At 55.9% G+C, this 27521-nt stretch overlaps 1 protein-coding gene across 1 annotated transcript; it reads left to right on the forward strand.

Moving 5' to 3' along the window:
• Positions 1-11132: 11132 nt before the first annotated feature.
• LOC120941763 (zinc finger protein 420-like) lies at positions 11133-21266 on the forward strand. The gene is made up of 2 exons (XM_040355429.1): positions 11133-11741; positions 16935-21266. The coding sequence occupies exon 2, from the start codon at positions 16943-16945 to the stop codon at positions 19913-19915; it is 2973 nt and encodes a 990-aa protein (XP_040211363.1). The 5' UTR covers positions 11133-11741; positions 16935-16942; the 3' UTR covers positions 19916-21266.
• The last annotated feature ends 6255 nt before the right edge of the window (positions 21267-27521 follow it).

Consider the following 27521-nt stretch of genomic DNA (forward strand, 5'->3'; position numbering starts at 1 on the left):
TCCTCCATAGCTGAGCTCTTCCGTCCCCCATAGTGGTGCTCCTCCATAGCTTAGCTCTTCCGTCCCCCATAGTGGTGCTCCTCCATAGCTGAGCTCTTCCGTCCCCCATAGTGGTGCTCCTCCATAGCTTAGCTCTTCCGTCCCCCATAGTGGTGCTCCTCCATAGCTGAGCTCTTCCGTCCCCCATAGTGGTGCTCCTCCATAGCTGAGCTCTTCCGTCCCCCATAGTGGTGCTCCTCCATAGCTTAGCTCTTCCGTCCCCCATAGTGGAGCTCCTCCATCCCCGATAGCTCTTCCGTCCCCCATAGCTGAGGTCCACTACTATATCTCATAGTGGCACTCCATCCCCCATAGCTGAGCTCTTCCACCCCCCCCCCATAGCTTAGCTCTTCAGTCCCCCATAGTGGAGCTCTTCTGTCCCCCCCCCCCCCCCCATAGCTGAGGTCTACTATCCCTCATAGTGGAGCTCCTCCATCCCCCATAGCTGAGCTCTTCCGTCCGTCCCCCTCATAGCTGAGGTCCACTACTATTTCTCATAGTGGCACTCCTTCATCCCCCATAGCTGAGCTCTTCACCCCCCCCCCCCCATAGCTGAGCTCTTCTGTCCCCCCCCATAGCTGAGGTCTACTATCCCCCATAGCTGAGCTCTCCCGTCCGTCCCCCCATAGCTGAGCTCTACTATTTCTCATAGTGGAGCTCCTTCATCCCCCATAGCCGAGTTCCCCCCCATAGCTAGGAATCGTGCCTCAAATTAGTGGGAGGAATAGTTCCCCCGATGGCTGGATAAAGGGCTACATCATTTTGGAGACGACTGATCTAGACCATTGCAACTCAAAATCCTCTCATTGTTGGACAAACTGACTCTGGATTGTCCTTTAGTTCTGATCAGCAAAACCGGGTTTGTTCTGGCAGGGTGGATTTCCAATCTGGCAGCTGGATGCCAGCCTGTTGGGCTAGGGGGGAGTTTCGGGTAGCCTCTGGTTACAAGGGATGCGGTTGTTAGGAGACACCCAGCCTTCTGATTAATGTTCTGGAACTCGGGGTAATTCAGATGTCCCTTCAAAACTGGACCCTGAGGACATAGGGTTGCCACCTGTCCAGGATTCACCCGGACAGTCCGGGTTTTGAATCACTTGTCTGGGTTTCAGTCCACCTGAAACCCGGACACATTACTTGGACTGGGCTGTAGCTCCCCAAGTAACCAAGATAGTTACTCACAAATCTGTTGCCGTCTGGGAGCTGTGTGCGGCTGTCTAGGGGCAGGTTTGGCATCACTGAAGGGTTGTCAGCAAGTGTAATTTGGCCACGCCCACTGTATGCCGCATTACTACTCCCCTTGGGGCACCCAAATATGTGTCAGGTCTTTTATAATCTTATGGTGTTTACTGCAACAACAAAAAATGCCCTGTGCCACAAGTGTTCGGGTTTGACTTGAAGAAAAGGTGGCAACCCTATGAGGACACTGGACCAACATTTGGGCAGGCAATGCTACAGCAGTGGCCTACATTAACCATTAGGGATGGGCCGAACGGACCCCTGTTCTGTTCGCAACAGAACTTTCGAACACCGCCAAAGTTTGGACCCGAATAACGAACCCCATTAAAGTGCCCATTTTGAAGGCTTATATGCAAGTAGTTGGGCATACAATGGTTATAGGGGTCCGGGTCCTGCCCTGGGGGGACATGTATCAATAAAAAAAGTTTTAAAAACTTAATTTTTATATGATCAGTGATTTTTTTTTTTTTTTTTAAGTGAAAGCATAAAAATGAAAAATTCCTTCCAATATAGTGCCTGGGGGGTCTCCTTAGTCTACCTGTACAGTGGCACATCTGTACCATGTCTAGAATCTGCTGCAGCAATAATTGCATTTATAAAGCCCCCAAAAAATGACATTTTACCTGCAAGCTGCCTTTATTTTGCTCAGCAACAGCTTGGGAGCCAGTGGCCCAGATTCAGGTAGGGGCGCGCACTGATACGGTGGCGCAGCGTATTGTTTTTACGCTACGCCTCCGTAAATTACTGGAGCTACGCTTCATTCACGAAGCATTTGCTCCGTAATTTGCGGCGGTGTTTCGTAAAAGAGGCCGGCGTAAGCACGCGTAATTTAAATGATCCCGTAGGGGGCGTGGATCATTTAAATTAGGCGCGTTCCCACGCCAAACGTACTGCGCATGCTCCGTCGGGAAAATTTCCAGACGTGCATTGCGGTAAATGACGTCGCAAGGACGTCATTGGCTTCGACGTGAACGTAAATGGCGTCCAGCGCCATTCACGAACAAGTTACGCAAACTACACAAATTTTGAGAATCGCGACGAGGGAACGACGTCCATACTTACCATTGGCTGCGCCTCCTAATAGCAGGAGCAGCCTTACGGCGAAAACGACGTACGCAAACAACGTAAAAAACGAGCGTCGGCCGTGCGTACGTTTGTGAATCGGCGTTTGAATGCAATTTGCATACTCTACGCTGACAACTATGAGTGCGCCACCTAGCGGCCAGCGTCAGAATGCACCCTAAGATACGACGGCATAAGAGACTTATGCCAGTTGTGTCTTAGGCTACAGTAGGCGTATCTAGCTTTCTGAATACAGAAAGTACATACGCCGGCGCTACTTAGCAATTACGCTGCGTATCTATGGATACGCAGGCGTAATTGCTTTCTGAATCTACCCCAGTGTGTATGATGAGGCCACAATGTAGTGCACTGGGAACAAGATTCGAGATTTTTGGATACATTCAGGTGTCACTATGACTTTGGATAGAAGTTACGGGTGCATTAAAATTGGTCTTTGGGTGTCGTGGCGCCTTCCCACCATAACCCTTCGGAGATACTCTTGAGTAAAGCAAGAATTGGCCTTGCTGTAAAAAATTGCAATGATATGCATCTGACAAACAGGTGCTGAAAAATTGGTCTTTGGGTGTTAATCGCGCCCATGAAACCTACACCAAAAACATTCTTCCAGATGAAATGATTGAACACCCTCAAAGCTAGGCAGCCTCGAAGTCCTGCAAAGATTCCACATCTCAAAAATACTTAATCAGTGACCTCGGCATCAGGGGCTTCATAGCTGGTAATCCAGGACTGATCATTTTTATAAAAGTCAAACGGTCCACGGAGTCTGTGGACAGATGCGTTCTATGATCACTGGCCTAGATTCAGGTAGATTTGCGCCCTCTTACGGAGGCGCAGCATACCGTTTTAACGCTACGCCTCCGTAAATCACGTGCGCTACACTTCATTCACGAAGCAGTAGCTCCGTAATTTGCGCGGGCGCTCCGTAAAAATGGCCGGCGTAAGCGCGCGTAATTTAAATGATCCCGTAGGGGGAGTGGATCATTTAAATTAGGCGTGTTCCCGCGCCGAACGTATTGCGCATGCTCCGTCGGGAAACTTTCCCGACGTGCATTGCGGTAAATGACGTCGTAAGGACGTCATTTGCTTCAACGTGAACGTAAATGGCGTCCAGCGCCATTCACGATTCACTTATGCAAACGACGTAATTTTTAAAAATCGCGCCGCAGAAACGACAGGTATACTTAGCATTGGCTGCCCCTGCTAATAGCATGAGCAGCCTTACGCAGAAACCGACGAACGCAAACGACGTAAAATGCGTACGCAGGGCGCGCGTACGGTTGTGAATCGGCGTGAGTATGCAATTTGCATACTCTACGCTGACCACTACGGGAACGCCACCTAGCGGCCATCGTAAGAATGCACCCTAAGATACGACGGCATAAGAGCCTTATGCCAGTCATATCTCAGGCTGCAGTCGGCGTATCGACCTTTCTGAATCAGGAGCAGTCGATACGCCGGCGCAACTAAGCAATTGCGCTGCGTATCTATGGATACGCAGACGCAATTGCTTACTGAATCTACCCCACTAACTACACCTCCTGCAGCACTGAATGCTCGTTCTGAAAGCACGCTGGATGCAGGGCAGCCCAACAACTCAATAGCATACTGGGCAAGTTCTGTCCACTGGTCTATTCTCATGCCCCAGTAAGTCAGTGGATCGTCAGCTGGAAAGCTCTCCATCTCTGTTTTGGCCCCGAGGTAATCGTCCACCATGTGATGCAGACGCTGCTGATGGGATGCGGAGGCTGACAGCCCTGGGCGGCGAGGACTAAAGAAAAATCCCAAAATGCGTCACTTAGGCGGAACTCCTTCTCCAATGCTCCTCTCTTGACCAACAGAAGACTCGAAACTACGTTTTCCACCACACTGTGACCTACTGGAGTCAGGGAAAACGTTCAATAAAATCCTCTTTAACGTGTCCTCAAGAGGTTTTATCTTCTGCACTCTCTGTGGGGACGGGATGAGTTCTGAGACCTTCCCCTTATAACGGTGGTCAAGGAGGGTTGCCAACCAGTAATCATCCTTCTCCTTTATGCCACGTATTCTTGGGTCCTTTCGCAGGCTTTGAAGCATGAGGTTGCCCATGAGCCTCAGATTTGCCGAGGCTTGAGAAGCAGACTCCTCGGGGTCACTCAGGATGACGGCATCTGGAACTTCCTCCTCCCAGCCACATAGTGCTCCCAAGGGTCATGGGGTTGGAAAGCCATTGCTTACAGATTAATGCATGTCTTCCTCTTCTTCGAAGCCTATGAAAGTGCCAGAATCCTCCTCCTCGTCCTCCTCTCCTCCTGTGTGTTCTGTGACATAGGAATAATGATGACCTGGATAAAGTGGGCCTTGAGGCCCCGTACACACGACCGAGTTTCTCGGCAGAATTCAGCCAGAAACTCGATCGGAGTTGGATTCTGCCGAGAAACTCAATCGTGTGTACACTTTTCAGCGAGGAAGCCGACGAGGAACTCGTCGGGCCGAAAAGAGAACATGTTCTCTATTTCCTCGTTGTTCAACGAGGAAAGTCGGCCCGCCGAGATCTCGGCGGCTTCCACACTGAACTCGACGAGGAACTCGATGTGTCTGGCACGTCGAGTTCCTCGGACGTGTGTACGGGGCCTGAGAGGAAAGGAAGTCCTCCTCGTTTCACTGCTCTGCCTCCAGTGCCCTGTCCATAATGACACGCAGAGTCTGCTCCGGCAGGAACACAACGGGGACAGTGTCACTGATGCATGCACTGTCACTGCTCACCATCCTTGTGGCCTCCTCAAATGGTGACAATGCAGGGCATGCATCCCTAATGATCAGCCATTGGCGTGGGGAAAAAAAGCAGAGGCGGTCTGAGCGAGTCGTACCGGCACAGGTACTGGTTGACGGCCCTCTGCTGCATGTATAGCCGCTGTAGCATTCCCAAAGTTGAGTTCCACCTGGTGGGCATGTCGCAAATCAGGCGCTTTACAGACTGGTGGAATTCCCGCTGAATTTCAGCCAACCGAGCACTGGCTGTGTATGACCGCCTGAAATGGCTACAGACTCTTCTGGCCTGCTTTAGTACCTCTTCCAACCTTGGGTACGTACTTAGGAAACGCTGCACCACCAAATTGAGGACATGTGCCAGGCATGGCACATGTGTCAACTTTCCCTGTCTAAGGGCGGACAGGAGGTTTGAGACAATATCGGACACCACCGTTCCTGGCTCCAGCTGGCGGGTTGTGAACCACCTCTGGGCCTGCCCCTGGAGAGCTGCATGAATCTCTGTTCTGGGGTAGTTCCTGTCCCCTAAACACACCAGCTGAGGCACTGCATGGCACCTTTTAGCCTGACTCTGGGAATAGCCCTTTGAACGCTTAGGGGGTACCTGATGTTCATAGGACAATTCTGCAGAGGAGGGCATGGAGGTGAGGAGGAGGAGGGGATAGAGCTCACAGGTCTAGCATCATCACCATCAGCTGTATGGAGACATGGGGGCACAACAAGATACAGCACCGAGCCCTGTCCTGCAAGCAGCGTTACCCAGTATGATGCGAACCAAATATATCGTCCCTGCCCATGCTTGCTGGACCATGTGTCAGCAGTAAGGTGGATTTTACATCTACCGTATTTATCGGCGTATACCGCGCACTTTTTTTGCCCTGAAAATCAGGGCAAAATCGTGGGTGCGCGGTATACGCCGATACCCGCGCCGAGTTTTGAATACTGCGCCGACATATACCGAGCGCAGTACACTCGGGTATAATCGGCCAGTCTCGGCTCCTTCCGCGCTCACGTCCTGGACGTACTGGACGTCAGCGCGGGTAGCCGAGCATTGCCGACAATACACGAGTGTACTGCGCTCTGTATATGTCGGCGCAGTATTCAAACTCGGCGCGGGGAGGACGCCGCAGAAGGACGCCGGACCCGCCGAAGAGGACACCGGACCCGCCGCAGAAGGACACCCGAAGCCGCAGAAGGACGCCGGACCCGCCAAAGAGGACACCCGAAGCCGCAGAAGGACGCCGGACCCGACGAGGCCGCCGATGGACGCCGCGCAAGACACCAAAACTGTAAGTACAAAAAAAACTTTTTTCCACAGGATTGGGGGCCACTTTAGGGGTGCGCGGGAGCGCGTTATACCGCGATAAATACGGTAACTGCCTTGCCCAACGATGCCAGAACATTCCCTTCCAGGTGATGGTAGAGAGATGGAACGGCCTTACATGAAAAGTAGTAGTGACTGGGAACCTGCCATTGTGGTACAGCACATTCTGCGAATTCACGGAAAGGGGCAGAATCCACCAGGCTGAAAGGCAGAAGTGGTAGAGCTGGCAGCTTTGACAAGCTTGCATTCAGGCGCTGGGCATGTGGGTGGTGGCAGAGACTATATTTTTTTTCCCGCTGCAGAAGATTGGGCAGAGCTGGCGGTGTGCTGCTGGCAGACGAACTGCTAGGACCTGGGACACCTTGTGCTATACCATCATGCCTGTCAGTGGAGGCTGCTGAGAGGTAATGACTCTATCGCAGGGGCAGACTGAAGTGGGTAAGGAGGAGGAGGAGGGACAGATTTGTGCCCCTTTTGTGTGGTTTTTAGGTGCTCTTGCCAATGGGCTGAGTGGTTGGACGTTAAATGCCTTGTTAGGCATGTGGTACCCAATTGGTTGGTGTTTTTGCCACGTTTGACGTGCCTGTGACACAGTTTGCAGATAGCAACAGTGGCCCAGATTCAGGTACGGGCGCGCACTGATACGGCGGCGCAGCGTATCGTTTTTACGCTACGCCTCCGTAAATTACTGGCGCTACGCTTCATTCAGGAAGCATTTGCTCCGTAATTTGCGGCGGCGTATCGTAAAAGGGGCCGGCGTAAGCGCGCGTAATTTAAATGATCCCGTAGGGGGCGTGGATCATTTAAATTAGGCGCGTTCCCGCGACAAACGTACTGCGCATGCTCCGTCGGGAAAATGTCCTGACGTGCATTGCGGTAAATGACGTTGCAAGGACGTAATTTGCTTCGACGTGAACGTAAATGGCGTCCAGCACCATTCACGATCCACTTACGCAAACGACGCAAATTTCGAAAAAATCGCGGCGCGGGAACGACGTCCATACTCACCATTGGCTGCGCCTCCTAATAGCAGGAGCAGCCTTACGACGGAAGCGACGTACGCAAACGACGTAAAACTCGAACGCCGGGCGCGCGTACGTTTGTGAATCGGCGTGAGTATGCAATTTGCATACTCTACGCTGACCACTACGGGAACGCCACCTAGCGGCCAGCGTCAGATTGCACCCTAAGATACGACGGCATAAGAGACTTATGCCAGTCGTATCTTAGGCTACAGTCGGCGTATCTAGCTTTCTGAATACAGAAAATAGATACGCCAGCGTAGCGTTTGAATTACGCGGCGTATCTATGGATACGCCTGCGTAATTCTTTACTGAATCTACCCCAGTGCGATCTGCTGCAGATGTTCTGAAAAAGGCCCAGACAGCTGAGCTGTGGGGAGTGGATAACGGCTGCGGAATGTGATGGAATAGGGTGGCTGCTCTCTACTCTTTCTTGATATCGACCTCCTTGGGGTTGTGCCGCCTCACCTTCACTTTCCTCCTCTGCTCTATCTGGCATCCAAGTCGCATCAGTGACCTCATCATCATCATCATCTCCTCCATCTTCACCAGATTACCACTGGAGACAACTTGGCAATATGGTGCGGCTGGGGAACATGAATGCCAATTTGTCTACCAATGTTCCTCCTCCCTCTCTCTAGACTCTAGAGAGAATCCAGTAATGGCCGGGCATCATCAAGGAGCAAGTGGCTGACGCTGTGGTGAAATAACTCAGCTGACTCCTCCATGGTTGATGTTAGGGCTATGGCAGGAATAGATGTGGACAAGGCGGCGGGTTTATCCACTCTGGCAGCTGCAGGGGACAGCGCACTTGTCCTTGCTTGTGTGACGGAGGATGAGGAGGGTGAGGAAGGTTTAGTAAGCCAGTCCACCACCTCCTCTGCATGCTGTGGCTGGATAACACGGGCAACATCACTAAACAGAGGAAATGATGCCCCCCTGAGGACTGACCACCATGTCCATCTGTGGAGACCTCACCGTGCCAAGGGAACGTCTGCCTCTCCTTGTCCTCCCCGACATTATTGGGAGGGAGGGGGCGGTGCTTATAAGCAAATGTAAAAGAAGAAGTTGAAATCTGTAAGGAGATGCCCTTTAATCAATGGAAAGAGGCGTGTGTGCCCTTTAATTTGAGTACACTCACACTACACAGACACACTCTAATATACTGCAATATAATGTGCCAAACGTACAGTGACGCACCGAACTATATGGCGATAAACTGGCAGGAACGCACAAAAAACTATATGGCGTAAAAACTATCTGTCTCTCTGTCTCCTGCCTGTCTCTGTATCTCTCTCTCTCTCTCCTGCCTGTCTCTGTATCTCTCTGTCTCCTGCCTGTCTCTTGGTCTCTCTCTCTCCTGCCTGTCTCTGTGTATATCTCTCTCTCTCTCTCTCTCTCTCTCCTGCCTGTCTCTTGGTGTCTCTCTCCTGTCTGTCTCTGTGTATCTCTCTCTCTCCTGCCTGTCTCTTGGTGTCTCCATCTTCTGCCTGTCTCTCTCTCCTGCCTGTCTCTTGGTGTCTGTCTCTGTGTATCTCTCTCCTGCCTGTCTCTTGGTGTCTCTTTCTCCTGCCTGCCTCTTTCTGTCTCTCTCTCCCCTGCCTGTCTCTCTCCTGCTGTCTCTCTCTCATGCCTGTCTCTTGGTGTCTCTCTCTCATTCCTGTCTCTGTGTCTCTCCCTTCTGCTGTCTCTTTCTGTTTCTCTCTCTCCTGCCTGTCTCTGTGTATCTCTCTCTATTCTGCCTGTCTCTCTCTCTCCTGCCTGTCTCTCTCCTGCCTGTCTCTTGCTTTCTCTCTCTCCTGCCTGTCTCTGTGTATCTCTCTCTATTCTGCCTGTCTCTCTCTCTCCTGCCTGTCTCTGTCTCTCTCCTGCCTGTCTCTTGCTGTCTCTCTCTCCTGCCTGTCTCTGTGTATATCTCTCCTGCCTGTCTCTTGCTGTCTCTCTCTCCTGCCTGTCTCTGTGTATATCTCTCCTGCCTATCTCTTGGTGTCTCTCTCTCTCTCCTGCCTGTCTCTTTCTGTCTCTCTCTCTCCTGCCTGTCTCTTGGTGTCTCTCTCTCCTGCCTGTCTCTGTGTATCTCTCTCTCTCTCCTGCCTCTATTCTGCCTGTCTCTGTATCTCTCTCCTGCCTGTCTCTCTCTCTCTCTCTCCTGCCTGTCTCTGTGTATATCTCTCCTGCCTGTCTCTTGGTGTCTCTCTCTCTCCTGCCTGTCTCTTTCTGTCTCTCTCCTTCCTGTCTCTTGGTGTCTCTCTCTCCTGCTTGTCTCTGTGTCTCTCTCTCCCTCCTGCTGTCTCTTTCTGTTTCCCTCTCTCCTGCCCTTCTCTTGCTGTCTCTCTCTCTCTCCTGCCTCTCTCTGTCTCTCTCTCCTGCCTGTCTCTCTCTCTCCTGCCTGTCTCTTGCTGTCTCTTTCTCTCTCTCCTGCCTGTCTCTGTGTGTGTGTGTCTCTGTCTCTCTCTCCTGCCTGTCTTTGTGTGTCTCTCCTGCCTGTCTCTTGCTGTATCTCTCTGTCTCTCTCCTGTCTGTCTCTCTCCTGCCTGTCTCTCTCTCCTGCCTGTCTCTTGCTGACTCTTTTTCTCTCCTGCCTGTCTCTGTGTGTCTCTGTCTCTCTCTCTCTCTCTCTCCTGCCTGTCTTTGTGTGTCTCTGTCTCTCTCTCTCTCTCTCTCTCTGTCTCTCTCCTGCCTGTCTCTCTGTCTCTCTCCTGCCTGTCTCTCTGTCTCTCTCCTGCCTGTCTCTCTCTCCTGCCTGTCTCTTGCTGACTCTCTTTCCCTCCTGCCTGTCTCTTGCTGTCTCTCTCTCTCCTGCCTGTCTCTTGCTGTCTCTCTCAGTGTGCAGCTCTCAGTCTCCTCCCCGCTCTCCCTGCAGAATTTTCCCACAATCCTCTCTGTGCAGGGAGGGCTGTTGGGCTGCAGCAGGAGACTCCTCACTCTGGAGGAAGAGACAGACGTCTGATCCCCGAGACCGATCCTCCGAGACCACAGGCCAGGGAGAGAGAGAGAGAGACAACCAGAGAAACTTCAACAGGGAGAAAGAGACATCCCAAGAGTTCAGAGAGAGAGACAACCAGAGAGTGCAAAGAGACAATCCAAGAGTTCAGAGAGAGAGACAACCAGAGAGTTTAGAAGGAGAGACAACCAGAGAGTGCTGTGACAAGAGACGACCAGAGAGTGCAAAGAGACAACCAGAGAGTTCAGAGAGAGAGACAAACAGAGAGTGCTGGGACAAAAGACAACCATAGAGAGAGAGAAGTAAAAGGGCAACCAGAGAGTGCAAATAGACAACCAGAGAGTGCAAAGAGACAACCAGAGAGTGCAGAGAGACAACCAGAGAGTGCAGAGAAACTTCCAGAGGGAGAAAGAGACATCCCAAGAGTTCAGAGAGAGACAACCAGAGAGTACTGGGACAAGAGACCACCAGAGAGAAAGAGACAACCAGAAGGACAACCAGAGAGTGCAAAGAGACAACCAGAGAGTTCAGAGAGAGACACAACCTGAGAGTGCTGGGACAAGATACAACCATAGAGAGAGAGAGTGCAAAGAGACAACCAGAGAGTGCAGAGAAACTTCCAGAGGGAGAAAGAGACATCCCAAGAGTTCAGAGAGAGAGACAACCAGAGAGTGCAAAGAGACAATCCAAGAGTTCAGAGAGAGAGACAACCAGAGAGTTTAGAAGGAGAGACAACCAGAGAGTGCTGTGACAAGAGACGACCAGAGAGTGCAAAGAGACAACCAGAGAGTTCAGAGAGAGAGACAAACAGAGAGTGCTGGGACAAAAGACAACCATAGAGAGAGAGAAGTAAAAGGGCAACCAGAGAGTGCAAATAGACAACCAGAGAGTGCAAAGAGACAACCAGAGAGTGCAGAGAGACAACCAGAGAGTGCAGAGAAACTTCCAGAGGGAGAAAGAGACATCCCAAGAGTTCAGAGAGAGACAACCAGAGAGTACTGGGACAAGAGACCACCAGAGAGAAAGAGACAACCAGAAGGACAACCAGAGAGTGCAAAGAGACAACCAGAGAGTTCAGAGAGAGACACAACCTGAGAGTGCTGGGACAAGATACAACCATAGAGAGAGAGAGTGCAAAGAGACAACCAGAGAGTGCAGAGAAACTTCCAGAGGGAGAAAGAGACAACCCGAGAGCACCAGAGAGAAAGTGAGATGTAGAAGGGCAGCCAGAGAGTGCAAAGAGACAATCCAAGAGTTCAGAGAGAGACACAACCCGAGAGTGCTGGGACAAGAGACCACCAGAGATCTCCAGAAGAGACAACCAAGGAGTGCAGCACGAGAGTGTCGGGTAAGTGTGACAACGTCGGTCTCTGTCCTCCATACACATCAGATCTGTATCTGGTCAGTCCGGGGGGGGAGGGGCGGGACCTCCGACTTCTCTGTGACACCAGTGAGGAAATTTCCCCTCACTTCCTGTGTGGACCCAGGAACAGGAAATGAGGGAAAATCTCCCCACTGGGGACACTGACAGCAATGATTGCCTGGTGGGGTCTCCACCCTTTCCCTGCTCCACCCACACCCATCATGTGGGCGGAGCCTGGGTGTGTCCAAGACACAGCAACTAAGTAACAGAGGTGAGGACTGTGTTGCAGTACAGGGGGTCTCCAAACTGTGGCCCCGGGGGCCGGGTGCGGCCCCTTGCTTGCCTTTATCTGGCCCTCCCACTGACACCAATGATGGGGCGGTAGAACAGTAAACTGGCCCTTTATGTATAAAGTTTGGACCCCCCCCCCGGTGTGGTAAAATAGGGGAGAGTTCTGATAGACATCCTGCAATACTCCTCTCCACCACTAGAGGGAGACTCCACACAAATCTACCTGACCAGCCACACACAGGCAGATACAAATCTTATATACAATCCGGTGCACTCTTCTGGGGTTCCTCATCCTATCCTGGAAGCCCCATCCCCCCGAGGTAATCGCTGCGCCCCCCATGAGGTGTCCGCTGATTGGTCCGCTGGGAACCCCTCAGAGGGACCCGCCAGGGCTTCATTCCCATCATCCAATGGCTGTGGAGATCGGGGGGGGGGGGATCTCAGGTCCCCCCCGAAACATTTCCATCTCTATCGTGTTACATTGTATTCCATTTCCTCCGATCTTCCCGGAAACAACGATCGTTTTATCTCAATGAATTGCCAATTGTTTAGGATTCAGAAACTTAGAACTTAGATGACGGGGGGTTAGAACCTCCGTCAGATTTATTTTCTCCATCTGTGTCCCCATTGCCAAGATTTCCATGTACTTCCTGTCCCAGAGCCAAACAGGAAGTGAGAGGAAATCCCTGCAACACGTCCCCATTGCCAAGATTTTCATGTACTTCCTGTCCCAGAGCCAAACAGGAAGTGAGAGGAAATCCCTGCAACGTGTCCCCATTGCCAAGATTTTCATGTACTTCCTGTCCCAGAGCCAAACAGGAAGTGAGAGGAAATCCCTGCAACGTGTCCCCGTTGCCAAGATTTTCATGTACTTCCTGTCCCAGAGCCAAACAGGAAGTGAGAGGAAATCCCTGCAACGTGTCCCCATTGCCAAGATTTTCATGTACTTCCTGTCCCAGAGCCAAACAGGAAGTGAGAGGAAATCCCTGCAACGTGTCCCCATTGCCAAGATTTTCATGTACTTCCTGTCCCAGAGCCAAACAGGAAGTGAGAGGAAATCCCTGCAACGTGTCCCCGCTGCCAAGATTTCCATGTACTTCCTGTCCCAGAGCCAAACAGGAAGTGAGAGGAAATCCCTGCAACGCGTCCCCATTGGAAGATTTCTGTTCTGGGAAGACCCAAAATGTGGGATTTTCTTTCACTTGCAATGATGATAATAAGCAGGATGGGGGATGGGAGGGAGAAGGCACTTACACCGACGTATCTCGATATACGCCGCGTAAGTGTAAATATGCGCCGTCATATCTGTGCGCCGTGCCCACAATCTGAGATACGCCTGAAAACAGGCTTCTTTCCACGGACGCAACTTTCCTACGCCGGCGTAGCGTATATTTACGCTGGCCGCATGTGGCGCTCCCATTGATTTTCTATTCACATATGCAAATGAGGGAGATACGGCGATTCACGAACGTAGTTGCGCCCGGCACATAATATACGCGGTTTGCGTAAAGTTGTACGTCCGGCGTAAAGTTATTCCCCATATAGGAGGCGCAACTCATACAAAGGGCTGCACCAGGGAACAGCCGTCGTATTTTACGTAGGACGTGAATATGACTGGGCGTAGGTTACGTTCACGTTGTGCGCAGTGATCGGACGTATCTTAGGGAGTAGTTCCGACGTGATTCTGAGCATGCGCACTGGGATATGTCCACGGGACGGCGCATGCGCCGTTCGTTATATGTATCTGTCTGGCGCTCGGCCCATCATTTGCATGGGGTCACGCCTCATTAGCATTTCTCACGCCCACTTCCACCTACGCCGGCTTACGCCGAGGGAACCCAGCGCAGATTTGGCAGCACTGCCTCTCTGCGCTGCGTCGGCGTAGCGTACAGGAGATACGCTACGGCGGCATTAAATGTGCGCCGATGTCTGTGAATCCGGGCCTTTGTCTTTAGTCAGGGCTTATTTTTAGAGAAATTGGCGCAGGAACTCCTCCCCTTTGAGGCACCATTGGTCTCCGCCCCCTACCCACCTCTGAGCACCGCCCCTTAGTTCCACCTCCTACCCACCTTTGAGTACCGCCCCTTAGTTCCACCCCCTACCCACCTCTGAGCACCGCTCCTTAGTTCCACCCCCTACCCACCTCCGAGCACCGCCCCTTAGTTCCACCCCCTACCCACCTCCGAGCACCGCCCCTTAGTTCCACCTCTGAGCACCGCTCCTTAGTTCCACCCCCTACCCACCTCCGAGCACCGCCCCTTAGTTCCACCCCCTACCCACCTCCGAGCATCGCCCCTTAGTTCCACCTCCTACCCACCTCTGAGCACCGCCGCATAGTTCCACCCTCTACCCACCTCTGAGCACCGCCCCTAAGTTCCACTCCCTACCCACCTCCGAGCACCGCCCCTTAGTTCCACCCCCTACCCACCTCTGAGCACCGCCGCATAGTTCCACCCTCTACCCACCTCTGAGCACTGCCCCTTAGTTCCACCCCCTACCCACCTCTGAGCACCGCCGCATAGTTCCACCCTCTACCCACCTCTGAGCACTGCCCCTTAGTTCCACCCCCTACCCACCTCCTAGCACCGCCCCTTAGTTCCACTCCCTACCCACCTCCGAGCACCGCCCCCTTAGTTCCACCCCCTACCCACCTCTGAGCACCGCCCCATAGTTCCACCCCCTACCCACCTCTGAGCACCGTCCCTTTGTTCCACCCCCTACCCACCTCTGAGCACCGCCCCATAGTTCCACCCTCTACCCACCTCTGAGCACTGCTCCTTAGTTCTACCCCCTACCCACCTCTGAGCACCGCCCCTAAGTTCCACTCCCTACCCACCTCCGAGCACCGCCCCTTGGTTCCACCCTCTACCCACCACTGAGCACCGCCCCTAAGTTCCACCCCCTACCCACCTCCGAGCACTGCCCCTTAGTTCCAACCCCTACCACCTCTGAGCACCACCCCTTAGTTCCACCCCCTACCCACCTCTGAGCACCGCCCCTTAGTTCCACCCCCTACCCACCTCTGAGCACCACCCTTAGTTCCACCCCCTACCCACCTCTGAGCACCGCCCCTCAGTTCCACCCCCTACCCACCTCTGAGCACCGCCCCTCAGTTCCACCCTCTATCCACCTCTGAGCACCGCCCCTTAGTTTCACCCCCTACCCACCTCTGAGCACCACCCTTAGTTCCACCCCTTACCCACCTCTGAGCAACGCCCCTAAATTCCACCCCCTACCCACCTCTGAGCACCGCTCCTTAGTTCCACTCCCTACCCACCTCCGAGCACCGCCCCTTAGTTCCATTTCCTACCCACCTCTGAGCACCGCCCCTTAGTTCCACCCCCTACCACCTCTGAGCACCGCCCCTTATTTCCACCTCTGAGCAACATCCCTTAGTTCCACCCCCTACCCACCTCCGAGCACCGCCCATTAGTTCCACTCCCCACCCACCTCCGAGGCCGAGCACCGCCCCTTAGTTCCACTCCCTACCCACCTCTGAGCACCGCCCCTAAGTTCCACTCCCTACCCACCTCCGAGCACCGCCCCTTGGTTCCACCCCCTACCCACCTCTGAGCACCGCCCCTTAGTTCCACTCCCTACCCACCTCTGAGCACCGCTCCTTAGTTCCACTCCCTACCCACCTCTGAGCACCGCCCCTTAGTTCCACTCCCTACCCACCTCTGAGCACCGCTCCTTAGTTCCACTCCCTACCCACCTCTGAGCACCACCCTTAGTTCCACCCCCTACCACCTCTGAGCACCATCCTTTAGTTCCACTCCCTACCCACCTCTGAGCACCGCCCCTTAGTTCCACCCCCTAACCACCTCTGAGCACCGCCCCTTAGTTCCACCCCCTACCCACCTGTAACACCCATTTTAGAGAATACAGAACTAAGTATCATATTTTGCTACTAGGTACTAATTTGTATGGAATTTGATAGACCCCCCACACAACAATAGACCCCCAAGAAAAAATGGACCCCCCACATAACAGACCCCCACAGCAACAATGGATCCCCCACAAAAACAATGCACCACACCCCAGCAACAATAGACCCATACAACAAAGGATCACCCCAGCAACAATGTACCCCCTCACAACAACAGTTCCCCCTCACCAACAATGGACCCCCACCCAACAAAATACCACCCTAGCAACAATGGACCCCCAGCAGCAACAACAGATCTCCCAGTAGCCAGCATCAATAGACTCTCCACCAGCCAGCAGCAATAGACCTTTTCCTATGCAGTAGACCCAAACCCCCTCACACACACACACCAATAGATCCCTCACCCAGCAACAATGGTCCCCCAGAACAAAATACCACCCTAGCAACAATAGACCCCCAACGGCAACAACAGATCTCCCAGTAGCCAGCATCAATAGACCCTCCACCAGTCAGTAGCAATAAACCTTTACCTCAGCAGTAGTTTCCTCCCAGCAACATAAGACCCCCTGCCAGCAACAATAGACCCGTGCACAAAAATAGATCCCCACCAGCAACAGTAGATCTCCCATCAGGCAGCATCAATAGACCCTCCAGCACTCCTTACCATAAAATACATCCAGTGCTGGAGGTGCGTTCCTGCTGAAGAAAGCCCCGCCCTTAGCTTTACTTTAATGTCTTCCAGTTCGATGAGTAGGAAGGTTCCATCACCGATCTCCTCTGGAATATCCTGGTTTCCTGGCTGTCATGTTCATACCTTGGCTTCACTTCTTCTGGGGTCATTGACTCATAGATGGTTGAAGCCAGAGGATCGGCATAACAGCCAGGCATCCAGCATTTTCAGCGGTTTCCTGGAAGGATCTGATTGTATGGAGGTCTGTTGTGGTCGGTGAGTCGGTGCTGATTTCCCCGGTTGACTCTTCTCCGATGTTCTCTTACAGATGGAGAGATGACCACCGGAGAATTCTCCAATATGGTCATCATCAAAGAAGAGCCGGTGCCCACCCATTGGCCGAGCTGGCCCAGCGATCCCGGCGTCACCGCGACGAAACGCGAGGAGGGAGCCTCGTGGGGCGCAGAAGGTCTTCAGCCGCTGGCCCTGCTGGAAATGAAGAAGCTCTTCTGCTGCCCCGTGTGTGGTAAAGGATTCGCCCAGAGACACAATCTGGTGAAACATCAGCGGATCCACAGCGGCGAGCGGCCGTACGCCTGCGACCAATGCGGGAAGAGCTTCATCCAGAAGCAGCACCTCACCAAGCACCAGCGGCTGCACACCGGCGAGCGGCCCTACGTGTGCCAAATCTGCGGCCGCGGCTTCAGCCTGAAACACAACCTGACCACACACATGAGGATTCACACCGGAGAGAAACCGTACCCGTGTGCCGAATGCGGCAAGAACTTCAGCCGCCGCGTCAATCTCCGCACTCACCAAAAGTCTCACCAAAAGAAGCGCTTCCCAGAGAAGAACAACAAGCCGTCGACCACCCAAGGGCCAAATCTGAGCCGCAAGACCGCCGCCGCCCGCTCCGTAAAACTTCCAGATTGCGACAACCTCAAAGAGGAGCCAGACGCGGGATACGCCGCGATCGACTGGCAAACCGGTCACCTTATTCCCAAAGAGGAACCTTCGCTGGTGGGATATTTAGAAAACCACCAGCAGATCGAGAACGTGGCTCTCAAAGAAGAACCGCACGCCGGATTTACGGTCAACGAATGGGATCCCACCATTGATCCCGCCCAGGACGGGCCAAGCGATGGATACATAGTGAAGGTCGTGCAGATCGATAACGATCCACCAGATGCCAGCCACGCGGTCAACCCCCGACCGTTCATCTGCCCCGATTGCGGGAAACGCTTCGCGAACAAGCAGACGTTCATCAACCACTACAGGATCCACACCGGGCAAAGGCCGCACGAGTGCCCCGAGTGTGGGCGGAGCTTCGTCCAGAAGCAGCACCTCACGAAACACCTGCGCGTGCACAGCGGGGAACGCCCCTTTGTGTGCGGCCAGTGCGACCGAAGCTTCAGCATGAAACACAATCTCTTCACGCACCTGAAGATCCACAGCGGGGAAAAGCCCTTCAGCTGCTCCGAGTGTAATAAGAAGTTCAGCCGGCGGAGCACCTACCTGGCACACCAGAAAATTCATTACAAGGCGCCAGCGGAGCCGGGGCCCCTGGAGGGCCCGCAAAATACCTCCAGTCCTCCGGAGAAGGTCTCATCAACTCCTAAGAAACTCCACACCATAAAACCGGCCATTCCCTGGACAACCCTGGGGGGGCTGAAGATGTACAAGTGCCACGTCTGCGCCAAGGTCTTCAAGCAGAAACACCCTCTAATGACCCACCTCCGAATCCACTCCGGGGAGAGGCCCTTCTCCTGCCGGGAGTGCGGCAAGAACTTCATCCAGAAGCAGCACCTGACCAAGCACCTGCGGCTGCACAGCGGGGAACGCCCCTTTAGCTGCCAGCACTGCGGCAAACAGTTCAACATTAAACATAACCTGGTGACCCATCAGAGGACCCACACCGGGGAACGGCCATTTTCCTGCCCAGACTGCGGCAAGACCTTCAACCGGCAAGGAATCCTCAACATGCACCGGAGGACGCATGACGAGGACTTCTCTGGAGACCCAACGTGTGGAAGCACAAAGACTGAGAGTCGAGACGTTGAAGCAAAGCCTCAGAAAGGTCTACAAACCACTTCACGTGACCTTGAGGTCCCCGGCCAACCAAGCCTGAGCCAACACAAAGACTCCCACACCAAGGCCACTTCACATGACCTTGAGGTCACCTGCCAACCAAGCCTGAGCCGACACAAAGACTCCCACACCAAGGCCACTTCACATGACCTTGAGGTCACCTGCCAACCAAGCCTGAGCCGACACAAGGACTCCCACACCAAGGCCACTTCACATGACCTTGAGGTCCCCGGCCAACCAAGCCTGAGCCAACCCAAAGACTCCCACACCTGTCCGCGCTGTGGGCAGATATTTGGCCAGAGAGAGGACCTTATCCAGCATGAACATCTTCACAAAGGGGAGCGGCTGTACGTCTGCCACCAGTGCGGGAAAAGGTTCCTCCAGAAGAAGAACTTGACCAAACACCAGAGGCTCCACATGGGCTACAAGCCCTTCACCTGTAACATCTGCAATAGAAGCTTCAGTCTGAAACACAACCTGGTCACCCACCAGAGGACCCACACCGGGGAAAAGCCCTTCCTGTGTACACAGTGTGGTCGAGGCTTCAGCCGGAGAGAGACGCTGAATAACCATCGAAAGAGCCACCAAGTCCAACAGAACAAAGGTGGCGCCGCTAGGCCCAAACCCATCCCTGGCAAGAAGAAACATTTAAACAATGGCCATACCTCACCAGATGGACAACAGGACATAACCAGCCACCAGGCTCCTCAAAATGATGACACCGCCCCTGAGGAGCAACAACCCGTACTTGACCTCCAGATCCAACCAACCAATGGAGAAGCTGAGCTGGAGGTGCAGCAGCCTGTGGCCTCCCAGGATCATATCAGGATCTTCATATGTCCCATGTGTGGGAAGTCCTTCAACCAGAAGCACACGCTGATCAACCACCTCCGGATCCACTCCGGGGAAAGGCCTTACTCCTGCCACTTATGCAGGAAGAGCTTTATCCAGAAACAACACCTGACCAAGCACATCCGCCTTCACACCGGCGAGAGGCCGTATGCCTGCCATGAGTGTGGGCGGAGCTTCAGTCTGAAACACAACCTGACCACTCACCAGAGGATCCACACCGGGGAGCGGCCTTACCCCTGCAACCACTGCGGGAAAAGGTTCAACCGCCGCAGCATTCTCCTGAGCCATGAGAGGACTCATCTGCTGGTCCCACCACCGTCGGCTGGAACCGGTGAGCTCCAGCTCACAGCGGAGTATCCAGTGCCGTGATCCATGAAGGAGGAGGTTGTCAACACTTTGCCATGGTGACGTCTCTGACACCCAACCAACCGATCCCCAGGGATTAAATATACGAAGAAGGACTTCTGCTGTGAGACCCTGGAGAACAGAAACTCCGGAAGAACCAGATTCCAGGTCTCCTCCGCTGCCGAAATCTGACTTTCCACCTCCAGGATTTATACCTGACCAGGCCATATCGGCCTGAGATCTCTGACCCCGGCCTGGAAGATTTCCACAGACGGGGCGCCACTTCTATGATCTGGAGGTATCTGTCCATCTGTGGCCTCCCGTGCACAGACGTTAAAGAAGAACCCCAGGCAGACACCTTAATTCACAAGTGATCAGCCGATAGTGTGACCGGCACAGAAAGCTCCTCCCACTCCACTGCAGCATTGTCCAGGACACACCCCCTCCTGGTGACTGAACGATAAAGAAGGAGCGGCACAGTGATGAGGTGATCCCTCTGCTGCCACCTCCTGTCACCACATCTGCACTGCAAGTAGAGAGTTTAATTAGTCCCCATTACTCCCCCATCCTCTCCCAAAGTGCTGCCCTTCCTGCCCTGTCCTGGAGAGCGTCCCTTCCCTCTCCCGGAGCGTGTCCCTTCCCTCTCCCGGAGAGTGTCCCTTCCCTCTCCCGGAGCGTGTCCCTTCCCTCTCCTGGAGCGTGTCCCTTCCCTCTCCCGGAGCGTGTCCCTTCCCTCTCCCGGAGCGTGTCCCTTCCCTCTCCCGGAGCGTGTCACTTCCCTCTCCCGGAGCGTGTCCCTTCCCTCTCCGGGAGCTTGTCCCTTCCCTCTCCCGGAGCGCGTCCCTTCCCTCTCCCGGAGCGCGTCCCTTCCCTCTCCCGGAGCGCGTCCCTTCCCTCTCCCGGAGCGCGTCCCTTCCCTCTCCCGGAGCGCGTCCCTTCCCTCTCCCGGAGCGCGTCCCTTCCCTCTCCTTCCCTCTCCCGGAGCGTGTCCCTTCCCTCTCCCGGAGCGTGTCCCTTCCCTCTCTCGGAGCGTGTCCCTTCCCTCTCTCGGAGCGTGTCCCTTCCCTCTCTCGGAGCGTGTCCCTTCCCTCTCCTTCCCTCTCCCGGAGCGTGTCCCTTTCCTCTCCCGGAGAGTGTCCCTTTCCTCTCCTGGAGCGTGTCCCTTCCCTCTCCCGGAGCGTGTCCCTTCCCTCTCCCGGAGCGTGTCCCTTCCCTCTCCCGGAGCGCGTCCCTTCCCTCTCCCGGAGCGCGTCCCTTCCCTCTCCCGGAGCGCGTCCCTTCCCTCTCCCGGAGCGCGTCCCTTCCCTCTCCCGGAGCGCGTCCCTTCCCTCTCCCGGAGCGTGTCCCTTCCCTCTCCCGGAGCGTGTCCCTTCCCTCTCCCGGAGAGTGTCCCTTCCCTCTCCCGGAGAGTGTCCCTTCCCTCTCCCGGAGAGTGTCCCTTCCCTCTCCCGGAGAGTGTCCCTTTCCTCTCCCGGAGCGTGTCCCTTCCCTCTCCCGGAGCGTGTCCCTTCCCTCTCCCGGAGCGTGTCCCTTCCCTCTCCTTCCCTCTCCCGGAGCGTGTCCCTTCCCTCTCCCGGAGCGTGTCCCTTTCCTCTCCCGGAGCGTGTCCCTTTCCTCTCCCGGAGAGTGTCCCTTCCCTCTCCTTCCCTCTCCCGGAGCGTGTCCCTTCCCTCTCCCGGAGCGTGTCCCTTCCCTCTCCTTCCCTCTCCCGGAGCGTGTCCCTTCCCTCTCCCGGAGCGTGTCCCTTCCCTCTCCTTCCCTCTCCCGGAGCGTGTCCCTTCCCTCTCCCGGAGCGTGTCCCTTCCCTCTCCCAGAGCGTGTCCCTTCCCTCTCCCGGAGCGTGTCCCTTTCCTCTCCCGGAGCGTGTCCCTTTCCTCTCCCGGAGCGTGTCCCTTTCCTCTCCCGGAGCGTGTCCCTTTCCTCTCCCGGAGCGTGTCCCTTTCCTCTCCCGGAGCGCTCCCTTCCCTTTCCCGGAGCGTGTCCCTTCCCTCTCCCGGAGCGTGTCCCTTCCCTCTCCTTCCCTCTCCCGGAGCGTGTCCCTTTCCTCTCCCGGAGCGTGTCCCTTTCCTCTCCCGGAGCGTGTCCCTTCCCTCTCCCGGAGCGTGTCCCTTCCCTCTCCCGGAGCACTGACTTTCTCCTGGGACTGATATCAGGTTGAAGGACTTGCGGTGGGTGGACTCCACTTATATCTGCCTGGAGTTCTCCTTTAAACAAAGTACTTGGAAAGGAAACGTGTCCCAATTTCACTGCTGCCCCCCGACACAGACCGGCCCACCGGGGAAGTGCAGTCCTGGGGTCACCAAGAGGAACATTGTGACTTCTCCAGTCCTGGGGTCACCATGAGGAACAATGTGACTTCTCCAGTCCTGGGGTCACCAAGAGACACAATGTGACTTCTCCAGTCCTGGGGTCACCAAGAGACACAATGTGACTTCTCCAGTCCTGGGGTCACCATGAGACACAATATGACTTCTCCAGTCCTGGGGTCACCATGAGACACAATGTGACTTCTCCAGTCCTGGGGTCACCAAGAGACACAATGTGACTTCTCCAGTCCTGGGGTCACCATGAGGAACAATGTGACTTCTCCAGTCCTGGGGTCCCCATGAGGAACAATGTGACTTCTCCAGTCCTGGGGTCACCATGAGGAACAATGTGACTTCTCCAGTCCTGGGGTCACCATGAGGAACAATGTGACTTCTCCAGTCCTGGGGTCACCATGAGGAACAATGTGACTTCTCCAGTCCTGGGGTCACCATGAGGAACAATGTGACTTCTCCAGTCCTGGGGTCACCATGTGAGGAAGACTAGATGTGGCCCCGGGGCCGTTGTTGAAATGACCTGTTATTGTTTCCTTAGTAAAGCCCAATGTTGGATCAGATTGTTGGTCTCCTCTGTTATTGGACAACCTCCGAGTTCTCTGTCAGACACGGATCCCGGGCCCCTAGATTCCCAGTCTGTGTGTTTTGGGGAGACTTGAACTTGAATTAGAAACAAATCCACTCCAAATGCCCCCCAGGCACATCCCATAGGGCCTAAATGCCAGAGGGGCCCATAGTCAGTGGGTAATGCCGCGTACACACCATCACTTTCTGCGATGGAAAAAAACGTCATTTTCAAAAACGTCAATTTAATTGACCGTGTGTGGGCAAAAACGTCGTTTTATGTCTTCTAAAAAACGACAGAAAAAAATTGAAGCATGCTTCAATTTTATGTGTCGTTTTTCAAAAGTGCACTTTTTACCTCACAGAAATTGACCGTGTGTAGCAAAAAAACGTCGTTTTCTAAGACGTTTTTTCATCTACGCATGCCCAGAAGCTAGCTTCAATGGTAAAACGTGGTGGAACGTAACCTGACTTTGCAAGATCATTGTGAGAAAACGATGGTGTGTATGCAACTTCGTCTTTGAAAATTGAAGTTTCAAAAACGTCATTTTTTACTTCACAGAAAGTGTCGTTTTTTTTCATCACATAAAGTGATGGTGTGTACGGGGCATAAGAGTGGGCAAAGTGAGTGCAGTACAGCGGGGGAGGGGCAAAGTGAGTGCAGTACAGCGGGGGAGGGGCAAAGTGAGTGCAGTACAGCAGGAGAGGGGCAAAGTGAGTGCAGTACAGCGGGGGAGGGGCAGAATGAGTGTGGTACAGCAGAGGAGGGGCAGAGAGGGTGCAGTACAGCGGGGGAGGGGGAAAAGTGAGTGCAGTACAGTGGGGGAGGGGGCAGACTGAGTGCAGTACAGTGGGGGAGGGGGCAGAGTGAATGCAGTACAGCAGGGGAGGGGCAGAATGAGTACAGTACAGCAGAGGAGGGACAGAATGAGTGTGGTACAGCAGAGGAGGGGCAGAGTGAGTGCAGTACAGCGGGGGAGGGGCAGAGTGAGTGTGGTACAGCAGGGGAGGGGCAGAGTGAGTGCAGTACAGCGGGGGAGGGGCAGAGTGAGTGTGGTACAGCAGGGGAGGGGCAGAATGAGTGCAGTACAGCAGAGGAGGGACAGAATGAGTGTGGTACAGCAGAGGAGGGGCAGAGTGAGTGCAGTACAGCGGGGGAGGGGCAGAGTGAGGGTGGTACAGCGGGGGAAGGGAGCAGAGCTGTGGGAGGGGCCAACAGGCTCCACCCACTACAGGAGGGTTAGAGAGAAGGATGAGGGGCTCCATGGTGTCCCCAGTGCAATATTCCCCTCTCTTCCATGTTTGGTGATCAGGGATTTGTATGGATACAAAGGGGAGACATCCCAAGTCTCAATCCGCCCCCCCCCCCCGCATTCGCCTCGCAATCTCCCGGAATGATTGGTGTGGTGGGAGGGGCTTCCCCCGGCTTTCAGCTAAAAATCTATACAGCTTCCCCACTGTTCTGTGTGCTCCTCCCTGGCCCCCCTCCGTGTCTTTCTCCGCCCCCCTGTTCTCCGGGCCTCCTGTCCTCCTCCTCTGCCCCCATCCTGTTCTCCTCCTCTTCCCCCTCCAGACCCTCTCCTCTGCCCCCATCCTGTCTTCCTCCTCTGCCCCCCTCCAGTCCTTCTCCTCTGCTCCTCTTCCTGGCCTCCTCCTCTGCCCTCCTGTCCTCCTCTTCTGCCCCCCCTCCTGTCTTCCTTCCTCCTCTGCCCCCCCTCCTGTCCTCCTTCTCTGCCCCCCTCCTGTCCTCCTCCTCTGCCCCCCTCCTGTCCTCCTCCTCTTTCCCCCCTCCCGTTCTTCTCTGCTCCCCCTCCTGTCCTCCTCTTCCCCCCTCCAGACCCTCTCCTCTGCCCCCCCTCCTGTCCTTCTCCTCTGCTCCCCCTCCTGTCCTCTTCCCCCCTCCCGTTCTTCTCTGCCCCACTCCTGTCCTCTTCCCCCCCTCCTGTCCTCCTTCTCTGCCCCCCTCCTGTCCTCCTCCTCTGCCCCCTCCTGTCCTCCTCCTCTGCCCCCCTTCTGTCCTCCTCCTCTCCCCCTCCTCTTCCCCCCCTCCTGTCCTCCTCCTCTGCCCCCCTCCTGTCCTCCTCCTCTGCCCCCCTCCTGTCCTCCTCCTCTGCCCCCCTCCTGTCCTCCTCCTCTGCCCTCCTCCTGTCCTCCTCTGCCCCCTCCTGTCCTCCTCCTCTGCCCACCTCCTGTCCTCCTCCTCTGCCCTCTTCCTGTCCTCCTCCTCTGCCCCCCTCCTGTCCTCCTCCTCTGCCCTCCTCCTGTCCTCCTCCTCTGCCCCCCTCCTGTCCTCCTCCTATGCCCCCCTCCTGTCCTCCTCCTCTGCCCTCCTCTGTCCCCTCCTGTCCTCCTCCTCTGCCCACCTCCTGTCCTCCTCCTCTGCCCTCTTCCTGTCCTCCTCCTCTGCCCTCCTCCTGTCCTCCTCCTCTGCCCCTCCTCCTGTCCTCCTCCTCTGCCCCTCCTCCTGTCCTCCTCCTCTGCCCTCCTCCTGTCCTCCTCCTCTGCCCCTCCTCCTGTCCTCCTCCTCTGCCCCCCCTCCTGTCCTTCTCCTCTGCTCCCCCTCCTGTCCTCTTCCCCCCTCCCGTTCTTCTCTGCCCCCCTCCTTCCCTTCCCCCCCCCTCCTGTCCTCCTTCTCTGCCCCCCTCCTGTCCTCCTCCTCTGCCCCCTCCTGTCCTCCTCCTCTGCCCCCCTCCTGTCCTCCTCCTCTGCCCCCCTTCTGTCCTCCTCCTCTCCCCCTCCTCTTCCCCCCCCTCCTGTCCTCCTTATCTGCCCCCCTCCTGTCCTCCTCCTCTGCCCCCCTCCTCTGCCCCCCTCCTCTGCCCCCCTCCTGTCCTCCTCCTCTGCCCCCCTCCTGTCCTCCTCCTCTGCCCTCCTCCTCTGCCCCATCCTGTCCTCCTCCTCTGCCCACCTCCTGTCCTCCTCCTCTGCCCTCTTCCTGTCCTCCTCCTCTGCCCCCCTCCTGTCCTCCTCCTCTGCTGTCCTCCTCCTCTGCCCCCCTCCTGTCCTCCTCCTATGCCCCCCTCCTGTCCTCCTCCTCTGCCCCCCTCCTGTCCTCCTCTGCCCACCTCCTGTCCTCCTCCTCTGCCCTCTTCCTGTCCTCCTCCTCTGCCCTCCTCCTGTCCTCCTCCTCTGCCCCTCCTCCTGTCCTCCTCCTCTGCCCCTCCTCCTGTCCTCCTCCTCTGCCCCCCCTCCTGTCCTCCTCCTCTGCCCTCCTCCTCCTGTCCTCCTCCTCTGCCCCTCCTCCTGTCCTCCTTCTCTGCCCCCCTCCTGTCCTCCTCCTCTGCCCCTCCTCCTGTCCTCCTCCTCTGCCCCCCCTCCTGTCCTCCTCCTCTGCCCTCCTCCTCATGTCCTCCTCCTCTGCCCCCCTCCTGTCCTCCTCCTCTGCCCACCTCCTGTCCTCCTCCTCTGCCCTCTTCCTGTCCTCCTCCTCTGCCCCCCTCCTGTCCTCCTCCTCTGCCCCCCTCCTGTCCTCCTCCTATGCCCCCCTCCTGTCCTCCTCCTCTGCCCCCCTCCTGTCCTCCTCTGCCCCTCCTCCTGTCCTCCTTCTCTGCCCCCCCTCCTGTCCTCCTCCTCTGCCCTCCTCCTCCTGTCCTCCTCCTCTGCCCCTCCTCCTGTCCTCCTCCTCTGCCCCCCCTCCTGTCCTCCTCCTCTGCCCTCCTCCTCCTGTCCTCCTCCTCTGCCCCTCCTCCTGTCCTCCTTCTCTGCCCCCCTCCTGTCCTCCTCCTCTGCCCCTCCTCCTGTCCTCCTCCTCTGCCCCCCCTCCTGTCCTCCTCCTCTGCCCTCCTCCTCCTGTCCTCCTCCTCTGCCCCCCTCCTGTCCTCCTCCTCTGCCCTCCTCCTGTCCTCCTCCTCTGCCCACCTCCTGTCCTCCTCCTCTGCCCTCTTCCTGTCCTCCTCCTCTGCCCCCCTCCTGTCCTCCTCCTCTGCCCCCCTCCTGTCCTCCTCCTATGCCCCCCTCCTGTCCTCCTCCTCTGCCCACCTCCTGTCCTCCTCCTCTGCCCTCTTCCTGTCCTCCTCCTCTGCCCTCTTCCTGTCCTCCTCCTCTGCCCTCCTCCTGTCCTCCTCCTCTGCCCCTCCTCCTGTCCTCCTCCTCTGCCCCCCCTCCTGTCCTCCTCCTCTGCCCTCCTCCTCCTGTCCTCCTCCTCTGCCCTCCTCCTCCTGTCCTCCTCCTCTGCCCCCCTCCTGTCCTCCTTCTCTGCCCCCCTCCTGTCCTCCTCCTCTGCCCCTCCTCCTGTCCTCCTCCTCTGCCCCCCCTCCTGTCCTCCTCCTCTGCCCCCCCTCCTGTCCTCCTCCTCTGCCCTCCTCCTCCTGTCCTCCTCCTCTTTCCCCCCTCCTGTCCTCCTCCTCTGCCCCCCCTCCTGTCCTCCTCCTCTGCCCTCCTCCTGTCCTCCTCCTCTGCCCCCCTTCTGTCCTCCTCCTCTCCCCCTCCTCTTCCCCCCCTCCTGTCCTCCTTATCTGCCCCCCTCCTGTCCTCCTCCTCTGCCCCCTCCTGTCCTCCTCCTCTGCCCCCTCCTGTCCTCCTCCTCTGTCCTCCTCCTCTGCCCCCCTTCTGTCCTCCTCCTCTCCCCCTCCTCTTCCCCCCCTCCTGTCCTCCTCCTCTGCCCCCCTCCTGTCCTCCTCCTCTGCCCCCCTCCTGTCCTCCTCCTCTGCCCTCCTCCTGTCCTCCTCTGCCCCCTCCTGTCCTCCTCCTCTGCCCACCTCCTGTCCTCCTCCTCTGCCCTCTCCCTGTCCTCCTCCTCTGCCCCC

The sequence above is a fragment of the Rana temporaria genome, chromosome 5, assembly GCF_905171775.1.
Source record: "Rana temporaria chromosome 5, aRanTem1.1, whole genome shotgun sequence".
NCBI lineage: Eukaryota > Metazoa > Chordata > Amphibia > Anura > Ranidae > Rana > Rana temporaria.

Excerpts from the sequence above, each read along its gene's own strand:
- LOC120941763 (XM_040355429.1), top strand. The coding sequence starts at position 16,943 with ATGACCACCGGAGAATTCTCCAATATGGTCATCATCAAAGAAGAGCCG.